At 38.3% G+C, this 15844-nt stretch overlaps 1 protein-coding gene across 1 annotated transcript; it reads left to right on the forward strand.

Annotated features, from left to right (window-relative positions):
* The first annotated feature begins 740 nt into the window (after nucleotides 1-740).
* LOC100691367 (dpy-19 like 4) lies at nucleotides 741-14230 on the forward strand. Its single transcript, XM_013272560.3, has 19 exons — nucleotides 741-1120; nucleotides 1248-1397; nucleotides 3302-3426; nucleotides 3515-3605; nucleotides 3798-3919; nucleotides 5559-5704; nucleotides 5868-5991; nucleotides 6114-6248; nucleotides 6492-6623; nucleotides 6750-6851; nucleotides 6945-7018; nucleotides 7120-7278; nucleotides 8563-8682; nucleotides 8777-8897; nucleotides 11171-11227; nucleotides 11319-11401; nucleotides 11489-11621; nucleotides 11904-12062; nucleotides 12464-14230. Exons 1-19 carry the CDS (start codon nucleotides 1030-1032, stop codon nucleotides 12626-12628), a joined length of 2289 nt encoding a protein of 762 aa, XP_013128014.1. The 5' UTR covers nucleotides 741-1029; the 3' UTR covers nucleotides 12629-14230.
* Nucleotides 14231-15844: the final 1614 nt, after the last annotated feature.

Genomic DNA, 15844 nt, shown 5'->3' on the forward strand with positions numbered 1-15844 from the left:
TCTTTCCATTTTTTTATGAATGATCTGTAAAACCTGAAAGAAACATTGGGAATATGTAAAACCATACAAGCAATGAACATTTACCAGATTTTACAATTATGGTTATCAGAAAAGACCTATTGCTCTATTTCTATATTTTTTTTAAATATTGTAACTGATTTGTTAAAATGTTTTTGGCTGTATGTGCAAATGATTATATTTTCTTTTTGTACTATTGTTCCTGTGTTTAGTCCGTTTTGTGCTTAAATATTATTTTCAATAAAAATATTGAATTTCCCAGTTTTCATTAAGTAAAGGTTTACTCAAAACAAAAGAAAAACAACAACATCCAAGGTACAGAGTATTTGCCAAAGGGAAACACTATTAAATATAAACATGTCCTTGTATAAGATAATAATAACTGACAAATTACATAAGAAGCACTTCTAATATATTTTCTAAGAAAGTAAAAGTAAAAAATGCAAAGAAATACCAATACAGTAATTTAAAAATACATAAATTGATTTTTTTTTTTTTTTAAGTGTCAGGTATCAATTTAATGGAAATTTTCTTTACGAAATAATGCAAAAAAGAACACGTCAATGGCAGTGTTAAAACGTGGTCTGAATAATTCTTTAGAAAGGTAAATGTTATTTATAAGTCAAAGTTCTTTTATTTTTATTTATTTATTTTGCGTTTCACTGGCGTTTATTTGTCTTAAATTAGACAAATTTTCCATTGAGTCTGGTCTGGATTCTTCTTCGCTGCTTTCTGTTGTCATCTGCAACTTCCGCCCAGCAGTAGCGCTAACTTCAGTCCTCCACACAGGCACCATCAAACTAAACTCTGCAGCTGTGCCGCTGTCGTTCTACAAGTTCGTGCAGGATAAAATCTCTCGAGTAAAGTAACGTTTAGAGCCTGTCATCTGCTGAGTTTACCTTAAAGAGCTTATCTTATCGATTTGATCTTAGATTAGCTAACTGCTTTTTAGTTAGCATGCTGCTGCCTCAACACACCAGACAGATCCTCTTGGCTTAATTTGATTTAGTCATGACTGAATTAAGATGCCGGAAATCAGAAACTTTGGAAGGAGATAATGAAGAGGAAGAGAAACAAAAGGAGCCGGAGCTGGAGACCAAACGTAAGTTGAGCTAACTTAGCAGTTTGCTAACTGAACATGAGCTGTTTAGCTTCCAGTGGAAAAACAGTTTAATGTCAGAGCACATTTCTGTATGGATGCTGTGACAGCCAGGCTCTCTCTGCTCTAGCACCAGATGTTGAAGAGGTGAGTGGGTCCAGCGCTGCAGCGGCTGATGGCTCGCAGCAGAAAGATGAAGGTGAAGTTAAAGGCGGTCAGCATGAACAGGAAGAATCAAGCAGAGCCCAGTCATGTGTCAAAGCCAAGGGCTTATCTGCATGTAAGTCCATTTGTTACATACCAGCCCACTTCATACGCTGCTCAGTGGCCTTTAAAAAAACAAACAATTTGATGGTCAGGTCCATGCTGTACATTAATGGGGATCTATTAGGCTTCCATGAAGTGATCCCTGTGACCAAAAAGCTTTAGTCTGCTGTAGATGCTCTGTTTCAGACAGTTTTCCTGCATTTGTCAGTAAGATCATCTCAGGCATGGAAGCTCCATCCACCTGCAGTTCAAACCCCCTGTTTGCAAGGTTCAGCCAGTCAGGTGGAGGAGAAAATGTGAAACATGCAAAGCTTCTGTAGTTTAGTACAAAAGTAAAGATATCAAGCTAAAAATGAGCATAGTTTATAATCAGAATTCTTTATTAATCCCAGGGGGGAATTTTATTACTGGTACTCACTTAAAATGTAATTATGAATGATAAAAAAAAATTAAACTCTCTATAGAAAATTAAAACTAAGGCACTTGGTGTTAAATTCAAATTAAGTAAAAAAAAAGCTACGTACTGTATAAATGAGACAACCGAAAATGAAACTGAATTCTGTGTTATCCTACATAAACGCATGTTTATGTATGTCATATTTTGGTGACTCCATAGTGTAGTGGTTTGCAATTTCACAAGCAGTAGGTTGCTGGTTTAGTTTCATTATGAATGGCATTGAGTATATAAACTCGATGCCTTAGCTTATTTATGTGTTATTATGTTGGGATGTATGATAAAAGACATGAAATGACGGATTGTCATTTTTCTACTTCCTATATTATTATTATTACTATTGTGCTTTTATTGCATATCAGAAACACTGAGGAAAGCCATCAGATGAAAAACATCTCTTAATTTTTCTGCCATGCAAAATTTAAAATATTCTTTACATACCTGTGAGTGCTGACCTTCTTATTAATAGAGCTGTGTGATGTGAAGGGCCAGTTAAAGAAGTAGCCAGGAGAAGGTTGATCAAGTTCTTTTTGGGCACAGTACACTAATCCAGCTATGAAAGTTAGTTAGGATAGGTAAATAACAAATCAGTGAGGACAGCGCCACATAATTAAGCCACAAAACACAAAATCATTAACCTCTTTTTGCTCTGCAAGAAAGCTTTTCAAGAATGCTTGTGCCGTTCAAGAATAGTGAGAGAATGAAAGAGAGAACAGTTGAGAGGCTGAGACAAATTGAAGCGCTGGGGCCCGAAACATTAAGGGAAGTGTGAACAGCCTGAGGAGGAAGGGGCCTCTGTGCTCAAACATGGTATAAGGCAACTGTGGCTACTGTGAGCACACCCTTAGAAAGCTTAGTAAATGTTAGACGCTGTGGGAGAGTAGTTGAAAATGCTTCAAATACAGACAAGAGAGGTATCAAAAGTACAACCAGTTGCTGAAACACTTGCCATGGTGACTCAGTGAAGTAACAGAAGTCGACTGTCCTGCAGTGGTGTTGGATCAAATGTACTAAAATATATATCTCGACTTCATGAGTCATGAAATATTGCGTCTATGGCTTCCAGTAAACACTGAAATTGCAGTTAGTGTATTTTTCCATGTTGCAGAGTTTTTGTACATACTGCACCAAATTTGTACGTACTGTAAGATTTTTAAACATCTCTGAAGAAGCTTCATTTTTTTTTGCACGTGTTGCAATGTGTAGGGGACTAAATGTAAAATGTCTCTGGTTGTACTTTGGTGGCAGGTGTAATGTTATTTTTTGTGTGTTATTTTTGTCATAGTAGTATATATGATATTGATCTCTCTGTTCAGCTCAGTTTGCAGCTACAAAGATAAATAGTGTGTGGTAGAAAATGGTTATTTAAAGTGTGTGAGACAAAAATCTTTCCTCTCACATTTAAGACCTCCAGAAGCTTTTTGTTGATGATCTTGTTTACTGTTAATGCTTCTTCTCCTCAGCTGTTTTCTTACAGCGGCTAGTCCGGGTGTTCTTTGGATGTCTGGCATCTGTTGCCTGTGGCATGCTATATGCAGTGTATCTGTCCACATATCATGACAGGAAGTTCTGGTTTTCAACTCGACAGGTGGGTGACTTTTTTTCCTTTTCCTTTCTTATCTTCACTTTGCTGCCCAATCATACGAGCTCTAAAATTTACTTTGTATATTTCTAAGGAGCTGGAGCGTGAAATCACTTTTCAGGGAGGCAGTGGAGTCTATTATTACTACTACAAGCGTTTGATCGCAGCACCATCCTTTGAGCGAGGTACAAGCACACTGCCTGCTTCATGAAAGGCTTAGCGAATTTTCCATATTTTTTCCATATTTTTATTCTTGGACTCTGTTATAGAGTAGATTTGTATGATTCACAGTTTAAAATAGTCCACAGATAGCACAGATAATGACTTTAATGTTCCGCTTTCCTTATGACTCAGCTCTGTTGTTTTGTGCTTTACAGGGTTTTATGAGCTGGTGGTAGATAACAGGACCGTTTCAGGTCAGACCATTAACGCAGTCGAGCGTTTGTCTCTTTATCCGGAGCTCATCACAAGCTTCATATACAGAGTCACAGGCAGCCAGGTGAGGATTTATTTAATCAGATTTTACATTTCCTGGGTTGTCTTCTCTGTGTGTGTATCTCAAAGCAAAATAAAGTATAAAAACCACTGTGACGTCCAGTCTCATTCTTGGAGGCTGAGTCCCTTCTCTTTCAATAAGCAAGGTTTGTCCCTGGATCCATAAATAGTAAAATGTTGATTTGGGTCCTTAAAAGGACTATTGAGTCTTTATATTCATAAAAGAACCTTCTGTCTGGACAGAGAAGGTTCTTTCATTTTCAGGGGAAACATTAGCTCTCTTTGCTTTCTCCATTCACTTTGCCTTTTGTCTGGAAATAGCCAGAACAGTTCAGTAGTCTCGAAATGCAGAGCTGAAGACGTAATGCGACCTCCAGTGTTTGTTTTTGTAGTCATTTTCATGAGGCATTGGAAATACTGGGGGGGTTGGGTTAATGGCAGCAGAAAAGGGAGAAGAGTGGGATAAATGTTCCTTTGCAAAACTGAGCAATGCTGCTTTTTCATTTCCATTTATTTGACTTTAATGGTGTAGGAGCACTTAGCTAACTATAATGTTTGGTATTGAGCTGCAAGGTCTGGATGTTGGCAATGTTTCTATGTGTTTCCAGTTCAGCTAAGTCTGTTTCTGTCAGGTTGTGCTCCTCGTATTCAGATATTTGGGCTTTTTTGGCTTTAATCTGTCAAACAAAAATACTTAAGGTGAGATATTTAAGATATAGTTCTGATGTTGGTGCTGTTTTAGTGGTTTGCGTTTTTTAATATTAAAGGAGTGTATAAGACAATGCTTTAACTCAGCATTTTTGTTCATTTGAAACTGATAGATATAGATATTTTTCCCTTTTTATAAGTATAAATTACATAAAAATAGTTTAAAATAAAAGGCTTTAAAGTCCTAAATGTAACAGCTGTATAAATGCAAGTATGCTGAGTATGTAAGAGCAGGGATATGAGAGAGAGCAGAAAATTTCCATATTTAGTTTGCATTTGTGTGTCATGTGCAGCAGCAAAGAGAATCAAGTATTATGTTTAAAGTGTGTGCAGTTTTTCACATGAAATACAATCACTTTGCAGTGGTTTAGTATTTTAATTATATTCCTTAATGGCTTATAGATGTGGAGAAAACATAAATGGTTTGACTGCATAACAGAAGTCTGGCTTACAGCAGAGAATGGAAATCCAAATAGAAGCTAGTGGTACAGAGGGCGTACCCACCCGTGTTAAATGTACCGTACATGGAAAAAGCAAAGAGATTGTGGGAATGTGTTAGTACAAGTCCTAAAACTCAAACTGGTCAAATGTCAAATTATTGCTTTGATAAGCCTTGGGGCAATAGGGCTGCCCAAACAAAGCAGACCCTGTTTTACTGTCACAGCTGATTAACCCGGCTTACCTACGTCAGCTGAGCTGTTTTCATCAGTGTTTTTGGCATTAAGCATTTGCCTCAAGGCTTCTGCAAGAGTAAATGTTGCTGCATTAGTGCTGCATTAGTACTGCTACCTATGGACATCATTACAATGTAGTGATTAGAAGTGAAACATCACAATTAAAAGTGACTTCATTCTGCCACTTTAAAGGTTTGACCACAAACACTTTTTAAGGAGCACCGTCTTTGTCTTTTTCCACTGCTTCCCTTGATAAAACAGGATTTTGTGGAACCGATCTACTTCTACATTGGAGCGGTTTTGGGCCTGCAGGCGGTCTACGTCACTGCCCTCTTTGTGTGCAGCTGGGTGATGAGTGGCACCTGGGTGGCTGGCATGTTGGCCGTGGCCTGGTATGTGATCAACAGGTAAGGTGAACAAACGTTTCCTTAAGCATGAAGTTTCTTTGCCTGTCTGTTCACGTTTTCTCATTCCAGTAAAACCTTTCTGGTGACTAATGCTACAAACATCCTCCTCTCTATTAAAATGATTAATAAAGTTGTATTTAATTCTGTTTCTTTTCTCCCACAGAGCAGATACAACCAAAGTAGATCATGGTCTTCCTCTGCGGGACAACTGGGCTCTGCCTTACTTCTCCTGGCAGGTCACAGCTTTGACTGGATTCCTGAGAAACAAAATCGGCTCTTCAACTGAGGTGAACCCCTCATGAGCCTCATTAACACACACACACACACACACACACGCACACGCACACACACAAAAAAAAGTAATGTGTGCTAGAACGTTGCACTAATGATTGAGTCTCATTCTTTGTAGATGTTCTGCTATCTTACTATGAGTGCCACCACCTTCACCTTCCTCCTGGTCTGGGAACACAGTCACTATGTGCTCTTCATCCAAGGCTTCTGTCTTTTTCTACTTGATTCTTTTGACCTGGTGCCACCGCGTAAGGTAACACAGTCCTTGTAGCTTGAACCTCTGAAATTTCATACAGTTTTCTTCAGAAATTGCAGCAGGTTCTTACTGTATATTACTTTAAACTAATAATTTTGCATTGATTATATTTTTTAATGCAACTTGTGGGTTTAAAACATCTAAAATCCTGCCGACTGTTTAAATAAAACTGTGTTTTATTTTCTCTTGTCTGATTGGCTGTCTTTTTCTTCGTCATCTCTCCATTTCTGGGATGAACAGATTGCTGACATCCACAAGGTGTACCTCAGCTCCTTGTTCCTGGCCTACATGTTCCAGTTTCAGAACACAGCCCTGCTCAGCTCGCCTCTGCTCAGTCTCCTCATTGGCTCGGTTCTTGCGAGGTACTTCCAGGTAGAGTTAGCTTCCCCCTCGCAGCTCAGTCATGACATTAGATAAACTCTTTAAAGCGAAAATTGTTTTCAGCTTGGAGCTTTTCAAATGGGAGTAGCTCCATTAACATTTGTACTTTTTTTCTAGCAAAGGATGAAGGTGGGTCCTCTTGTGGCAAGAGTGATGAAGCTCTTCCTACATTTCTACCTGGTCTTCACCTCTGGGATCACCTACAGTTATTTAGTCAAGGTAAATCATATGGGAGCAGGGCACCTGTGTAGCATTCAGTGGTTGATACTCAGTTATTGGGTTGAATGCAGTGTTTTGTTTTTTTATTTACAGAAACTAATTGCTGTAAATGAGAGTGACTTCATATTGAAGTTCCTTGAAGTAAAATTTGGACTCAACACAACAACGTGAGTCGTGTTTTTTGTAATTGACTTAGAGCAGTAACCTTATTAGTGAGAACTAATCTAATGTAATCTAACATAATAATCTTCTTTTTTCTTCTCTTCAGCGACTTTGTCCCCAACTTCCTCTTGTGCCAGGAGAGTTTCCAAACGCCCGGTCAGGACTTATTTCTACGTCTGATGCAGGCCTCGGTCCTCCCCTTCTACTTCCTCGTGCTCACCGTCTGCCTGCTGTCAGCCTTACAGGCAATCTACAGAAGGCTCAGGTGAAACACTCGTGGTGCAAAATCTTTCTGGTCTAACAACAGACAGCACCATGCTGTCATCAGTTGCTTTCTGAAGTCTTGTTTTGAAGCCTCAAGTTGCCAAGTTGCCAACAGCATAAACATGGTAAAGAAGTGGAGATAAGGTGAACCTGATCCAAGTTACTAGACCAATTGCAGCAGCTGAATTGGCGCACCTGTCACTAAGTTACCAAACCACTAACTTCACAAAACCTTTGTACAGGCTAACTACGTAAGTCGTGAAAAGCTCCTTTATAGTTGTTACTCATAATAATACATTTATTTGTGCAGCACTTTTTAAAAAGCACAGTTACAAAGTGCTTCACAGTTTGAATAAAAGTGACACATTTAATACAGACACTTAATCAACATACAGTCATTCATTTATTCCAGCATGCACACTTCTATACATTCATTAGATGGAGAGTATGGCCAAAACTAATCAGAGAAGGATTAATGAAAGGCTAACATTTATGTTTAAAGGAAACCACTGACTCTCCCGATGGCTGTTCCAAGATTTAGACCATATAATCTCAAAAGCATGGTTACTTCTGATTTTTTAATAAGAGAGGATGATCTAGGAAGCTGTTGAGACTGCTCTTATAAGGTTTCAGTAGCTCTGCTTTGTTAGCAGTAGCCTTGCCGTGTAGAACTTGATGAGTTATATCTGAATTTTGAAGTGAATTCTGAATTTCATTGGAAGCCAGTGAAGGGAAGCAAGGATGGAAATGATGTGCAAACACCTGCTAGTTCTCGTTAGCAGCCTGCATTCTGGACGAGTTGAAGTTGGATTAGTAAGATTGGAGAGATGTACATAAATGGAGTTACAATACTCAAGGCAGGAGAAAATTAAAGTGTGCACTAAAAGTTCAAAATGAATAAATGACAGTACAGGATTTTTGCAGTTTCTCTTTTATAAAGGAAACAAGTGGATGAACTTAGAGATGTGAAATTCGAAGTTCAGATGTTCATCAACGATGATAACCAGCTTTCCAACAGATGAGCTGATATTGTGGGAAATTGAATGAAATTAAATGTTTGTACCAAACTATTGAATTGAACTGAATATGCAAATTGATTGATAACGAATACAGTCTACATGTGTCTAGTAGATTAATAATTAACTGGTAATTGATACTTTGTCAGAAAAATGTGTTCGCCCAATAACACAGTGACATTTGCTGGTGACTCTTGTGTTTTGTTTTTTTTAAGCAGTCATTATATTTATACTTTTGGCTAAAATCTTAATGTAATTTTCCCTCACAGCGGTCAGCCATTGTGCAAAACCTATAGCCTCGAAAATGGAGGAATAGGCGAGCACCCAGAGGTCGTCTATCATGTTTTCCACACCATGTTGTTTGGGGGTCTCGCTCTGCTCTTCGATGGGTACGTTGGGAGGGTTTTTTTTAAATAATTGAGGTTTGTTCACTTTATGTTATTCAGCACAGCTTTTCATCACCTATGTTCTTCTGTCCTGCAGGATGAAGTATTTATGGACACCATACGTCTGCATGTTTACAGCATTTGGGGTTTGTTCTCCTGACCTCTGGATGACAGTGTTTAAGTGGCTCAAACTGAAGTCCATCCACCCTGTAGTATTGGTATGGATGTTTGTTTATAGTGCATGAGAAACAAACCCAAATGTCTTAAAGTAAACAGGTTTCCTTTTAATACACTCTACACAGAAGGGGAGGTTTAGGTATATACTGTCTCTTTATTTTCCTTTATGCTAAGTGTCCAAACAAATGGTATCTTATCTATAAATTACCAGTGATATCCAAAGGAATGAATGGATCCTGTCACAGTTTCAGTCATTCCTGAACTCAAATGAGATATTTGAACTGTTTTATTCGGGCTTCAGAGCTGTTCACAGCACTGAAACAGCTTTGTTGAAACTGACCGATGATCTGTTACTCCCTTTAGATTCAGGTGATGGTAATCCAGCCCTGATTTTGTTGGACCTCTTCACTGGTTCAGATGCTGTCTTGTGGACAGGACTTTCTGTATGCCTATTGTGTGTATCACTCCCTGCCCATTTGTCTTGTGGGGTCCCTCAGGGCTCTATCCTGGGCCCAGTCCTCTTCTGTTTATATCTGCTTCTATTGGTACTATTAGGAGCCATATTATTTTATTTAATTTCTATGCTGATGAAGACGGTAGAAAATCTCAGGATTTCCTACTATCTTGAATATATTGTAGGTAGGTTAGATGATTAAACAGTGACTAATCTTCGGTCCATTCAAATCTAGTTCTTTTGCCAGTATTTTAGATAATCTCATCCCGTATTTATGGTAAATGGACTGATACCTGTGGAGTACTTTTTCCCTCTAACTGAGCACTCAAAGCACGTTTTATTTCAAACATCACTCACCCCCAATTACACACATTCAGACAAGTGATTTTTTTTTCTATACCTAATTGTATTGTCTAATTTTTGCACCCAGACTCAAACTCCAATTGATTCATCTGGGTAACTCAGGGTTCTGGCCAACAGACTGTATCAAATTAGACCCGGTTGTTATTTTTGACTCAAAGCTTTGCTTTGACAAACAAATCTGTTCTGTTGCCAAAATTAGCGAGTTAAGAGTCAATGCCAAACTCAAATCTTTCCTTTCTTTGCGTGCTCTGGAAAAAGTCATCCATGCTTTTATTATTTCACATCTGGATTATTGTACCTCACTATACCTAGATGTCCCTCTGTTTCTTTGCAGATGGTTGCACAGTAAGAATGCTGACTGGCACTACCAAATATGATCCCATCACCCCAGTCATAGCCTCACTGCACTGGCTTCCTGTTTATTTTAGAATTCAGTTTAAGATTTTACTGATTGTTTTAAGGCCCTTAATGGGAAAGCCCTGGCTTATATTACCAGTCTTATTTGTTTACATGATCTCTTAATGTTGCATGTCCCAAGGTTGCGCCTCAAAAAACAAAGTGACAGAGCCTTTACAGTCACTGCTCCACAATTGTGGAATCGGTTACACCTTGACATAAAAATAGCACCCTCCATTTCTCTTTTTAAGTCTAGGCTCATACCCCATCCCCATCTAAACTCTGTCCTTTTTTAACCAGCTTATGGTGGTTGTTGTCCTTATTTTGTATTCCTGGCTATAGCGCAGGAAGTACAGGTAGAGCAAGTAGTCTAATGATTGGAAGGTTGGTGGTTCGATCCCTAGCTGCTCCAGTCTTCTTGCCACTTATCATTGGGCAAGATAGTAACCCCAAGTTGCTCTCTAATGCATCCATTGGAGTGTGAAAGTGTGTGATTGCTAGATAGAAAGCACTTAAGAAGGTGTTTGTGTGAATAGGTGAATGAGGCATGTTGTAAAAAGCGCTATATAAGTCCAGAAAATAGAAAATAAAACACATGAGTCAGTCCATTTACCATGCGTTTGCTTATTGTTGAAAGCCTCATAATTCTGTATTGTATTTTCACTTTTTACTTATCTTTATCATTATCTTTAAATCGTTTTTTAGCTAATAACATGAAGTAAAAACTTAAAGAAGAAGCTAAAAGAAGATACTGAAACATCAAAGTTAAAGATGAACTTTATTATAGTTGTTTTGGTATAAGCAGCTTAAATGAAGAGGAATAGCATATTATAATACAATATCATACAATAGATCTCTCAATAAAGTAAAGATTACACAGAAAGAAGTTCACTTAAATAAAGAAGATAACATAAAGACATTCAGTAAGTAAAAGTAGGGAGTAGAAGTAAAAATAAGTTTTAAAAAATCTGAATATATTACAAAACAGTTCAATAAATACATTAAAGCTAAATTTAAAAAAATGTTTTTCTCCTCATGAAGAGAAAGGAGTAATGATCCACACAGTTGCTCACCATGTTTTCGTTTCTTTTTACCCTCCAGTCCTTGATTCTGAGCACAGCTGTTCCCACAATCATTGGCTTCAGTTTGTGGAGAGAGGTGAGGCTTTCAGCCCCTTTTCCGTGGGAGCTCTTTATGTTAGACACACTTTATATCTCCTGCGTAACGCTCTTTCTCTCCCATTCTGCAGTTCTCCCCTCGTGTCTTAGCAGAGTTATCAGAACTGCAGGAGTTCTACGATGCAGACACAGTGGAGCTGATGAGCTGGATCAAGTGGGTCTTTAGAACTTCCTGTATTTATAAAGATATTTGTAAAGTATTTTATCATGGCATCAAACGTCATCTTTCCTCTTCATGTAGGTCACAGGCTCCGGTGGCAGCTGTGTTCGCAGGCAGTCCACAGCTGCTGGGAGCAGTGAAGTTGTGTTCGGGTTCAGCTGTAACTAGTTTACCTGTTTATTCAGACATCAAGCTGCTGAAGAGGACTGAAGATGTGAGTCATCACTGACAACATATCTGTTACCTTAACAGTGCTGCTGTCAAGAAGATACTCGTGTCTTATAATCAGCTATAAAAAATGTATTTTAGTCCAAACAGAGACTGGTGTTCCACATGTTCCAAAGTAAATTATTAGTTTTATTGTAGGGTCTTTAAAATGTAAAGCACTTTAAACTGACTGTTTTTGTGATTTGGCGCAACACAAATAAAATTGAAATGAAATGAATTGAAGTTTGACAGAAAATAAAAGGAGGTAATCTTTCCTCTTCTTTCCCAGACGTACCAGGTGTACGCAATGAGATCTGCAGAGGACATCTACAAGCTCCTGACCGCCCAAAAGACGAACTATGTGATCATCGAAGAGTCGATTTGTAATGAGCTCACTCTTAATAAGGGCTGTAGGATCAAAGACCTGCTCGACATCTCCAACGGACATGTGAGTTTAAACGCTTTCCTCCGTTATAGATTTCTTACAGATTGGACAATTTTGAGTGGATATCAATAATATGGTCATCTTGGGTACACCCACCTACTGATTAGACCTTCTGAGGATGGTTGACCTTAAAGGAAAAGGAGCTAAAATAGCATGTTTCAGACAGTGGCTACACTAAGAGCCCAGAATACGATCAATAAAGATTATTTTTAACTTTAAATCATGCATAGCTACTCCAGCGGAGTCCAAGAATAAATAATATTCTGCTACTACTTTGTTATTAATATTACTTATCCAATCATCTAGCTACAATCAAGACATTAGTTGCAGAATATTTTGCAAACACTACAGAATTTGAGTCTTTTATACTTTAACTCATGATCTGTATGTTTTGTCTCTTGCAGATTGTCTATGACAAAGGCGAGATATACTCCTTCTCCAAATATGGACGATTCTGTCACGAGATAAAGATGAACTACTCGCCCTACACAAACTACTTCACACGAGTCTTCTGGAACCGCTCGTACCACGTCTACAAAGTGAACTCTGTCATCTCCTTTCAGTACTGACGGCCGAGCGTGGCTCTGCCCCTCATCCGGCGTTCCTGATCGTATCCACAGATCGGCACACCGGAGCGAAAAAAACTCTGATTATCATGGTGTCGGTGAGGAAGCTGCACATTCAGACAGTGAGGCTCAGCTGAGCACACTGCACCGGCCAAACAACATGTATGGACGGCCATATTATTAATCACTGTACTGTAGTTTTATAAGCCACGTGTTACTGTTAATGTTGCTATCAATGGTTTTAATGAAGGTGTGAGTCGCAGAGATCAGTGTAGGCTGAGAAGGTGAGAGGGTTTGCCATGAAATGAAGCAGCCAGAGGTTTAATCCTGTTCACTGATTGGCTCTTTTGTGCTGACAGTGATTGGCAAGGACGCATAATTATGTTCCTTTCCTTTATTTTCAATCACTTTTATCAAGTTTATTTTTTTAAACACCTGTGAAACTGTAGACCTTTGAATCAACATCAGTTAGGCTGCTGATTAAAAAATTATGGCATTAGCATTTAGCTCAAACCAGAACTCCACAGAGACTCAGTGTGGCTCTTGACCCTTTTTGGGGTTTTTTTTTTTTAACTGCTTTTCTTGGGGATAAATCTTAATGCATTTAATGTGATTTTTGTCTTAAATGTTTTGCTTTTCTCTTCTGTTCATGTGTTATAATCACGGCCACTGTTGTCTACTTAAAGAGAAATGGGTGTCTTCTGTCTAAATTGTGAATTTCATGTATTATACTAGCATAGTTTGATCATTTTTGTCTTGATTTAAAGGGAAAAATTAGACTGTTGAATCACTGAGCTAATAATCATAATCAGCAATCAAGTATTTCAAAATAAAAGTGCTTTATAACAGGATAACACGTAAGATAAGTCAGAACAGTTTATCGCTTGATTATGTAATTTTAAGGTTACCAAAAAAATCAAATAGTGACAAGCATACATGCTCTTGCTTTCTGTCACGCTCTGCCTTTGTTTGCTCCTGAAATACTCATGCAGTGCATGTGTACGCACTGTTCTTTGAAGGGTTGGAGCTGCTTTGGTCGGCTTTCGTGGGAAAGGCGTCTCTCTGTACTGTTTGCTCCTTGTTGTGTGCTCTGATCTGTTAAAGGGAAGTGGAAGGAGACTGTCCAGAAAAGTGTTATCAGTTTTTATTTGTTATTGCTGCCTGAAATCTACTGAAAATAACTGATATCTGAAGTAGGCATTGATTACACACACATTTATATGTCTGAACTCACTGGTTGCTCTTATTGTGCTCTGCTTTATTTTATTTCTTTGACATGAGATGGTTGTATTCATGGTCTATATAAAAAGAGTTGACTGAACTATCCAGGACTTTCACAAACTTCTGCAATCTTCTAAACTGAGCTCTTTCAGCATTTTAAGGTGGTGGAGGCTTGTTCTGGATGCCTTATGTAAAGACGTGGCTGCTCCTATGTCTGTAATCACCACTTCCAGGCACGACTGATCATTTCCTGTCTCCGAGCTGTTACTTTAGGTTTTTGGTGGTGAATTCCTCTCGGTGCTGTCATACAGATAACAAGGTGGCCGTGTGGTGAATTACTGATGAAAATTAAGAGTGTGTGAGGTGAATAAATATAACACTGAGCTCTTCTTGTGTGGTTCTTTTAACATTATCTAGTGTTTCTTTTTTAATCCATCAGTAACAGCTTTCCTGTCCTCATTACATTCATACTCATGCAGGACCTGACTATTTTCAGAGGAAGGTTTTATTTGTTAAGCATTAAAAAGATATCTGCCTCAATGGATGAACCACTACTGTCTACAGACAGTGTAGCAAAAAGTTTTCTATTGTATATTTTGGCACGCACTTTACTGGCAGTCTGTCAGAAAAACACATAATTTGTATCATTTATTTTGCTTAATCTATGAGAAAAACCTACGATAACACAGTTTGACAGAAATAAATTATATTTTTACACCAACAAAATGATTCCTAAAGAGCTATTAGCCAAAAAGTTGGATATATTTTGTCTTGGCGTGCCGTGTTCTTAAAAAGGTATCTAAAAATCATCTCTTTAAGAAACAACAAAAAATCCAGCAAAGATCTTGTCATGTAAAGGACCCACGGCGCACAGCTTTGCAGGCACTTGGATGTTTATTTTTAATGTTTCCAGTGATTCCGGTTAGGCCGCATTACAACTGCCTGTCTCCGCTGAAGCGCACCGAACTGTCCTGCCAGGTCCTGGCATCCTACTCAAATAGGAAAGGCATAATTATACAATAGAAATTAGCTGTGTTGGTCAGCTTTCCCATGACACCACACCCTAAACACACTGCTCTACCCCTCCCCTGCAGTTGAACCACAAACCACACCTTCAGCTCATCCAGTTACTGTCCATTGAAGCCTCATCAGAAATGGTCTTAGTGGAAGAGTTTGTATCAAGAAGCTGTTCTTAAAGATGAGAAACAGTGAAAATGGCTGAGGCATGTCAAATTACACAAGAGCCTGCATAGAAAAACACTGTAGAACACTATCAGTCATGGATTGGCCTCCTCAGAGCCCAGAGCCTAGACCTCTTACTGACAGAGTGAGGGATCACCTTGAAGAACAGAAAAAAAGGCAGCCAACATCCAAAGATGAGCTTTGAATGTTCTTCAAGACAACTAAAGAACTATTCCTTAAAAATATTTTAAAAAATTACAAGAAAACTTTCCCAAAAGAGTTCAGAATGCATAGAAGAGTAAGGGTGGTATGTCTGTAAAGGTGGTCATACCAAATAATGACTTTTACAAACTCCGTTTTTGCTTTATACACTTTTTAATGTATGTTTGTGCATTATTCAATAAAACGGAATATAAAACCATGAAAGGCAGCTCAACAACTGTGTACTGTATGTTTAATGTACTACAGCTCCAAAAATGTGTGTTTTAACTTGAACAAACATTATTGCATATATAAAGTTCTGAATAACGTAAATTCAATAATTGAATTTAATAAAAACAACCGGAATGAAGAACATTAGAAGAGAGTGTTTCAGAGGAACAGCTCAGCTTGAGTGGTTTGGAAACAAAGTTAGAGGCAAGCCCGAGATGGTTTGGTGCAGATGAAGGATAGTGGATATATGAGATAAAGGATTTTGGTGATGGAGCTGTCAAGCAGGAGACCACAGAGAAGACTCATGGATGCAAGATAATAACTGCAGGCAGTTTTTACATTATAAAAAGAAGTTTGTAGTAATTTCAGTCTCTTATTTCCATT

This window comes from Oreochromis niloticus, linkage group LG22, assembly GCF_001858045.2.
Source record: "Oreochromis niloticus isolate F11D_XX linkage group LG22, O_niloticus_UMD_NMBU, whole genome shotgun sequence".
Classification (NCBI taxonomy): Eukaryota; Metazoa; Chordata; class Actinopteri; order Cichliformes; family Cichlidae; genus Oreochromis; species Oreochromis niloticus.

Coding starts and splice junctions, on each gene's coding strand:
- LOC100691367 (XM_013272560.3), top strand. CDS start 1,030: ATGACTGAATTAAGATGCCGGAAATCAGAAACTTTGGAAGGAGATAAT. Junction 7,019..7,119: donor TTTGGACTCAACACAACAAC/GTGAGTCGTGTT, acceptor TCTTCTCTTCAG/CGACTTTGTCCCCAACTTCC. Junction 8,683..8,776: donor CTCGCTCTGCTCTTCGATGG/GTACGTTGGGAG, acceptor TCTGTCCTGCAG/GATGAAGTATTTATGGACAC.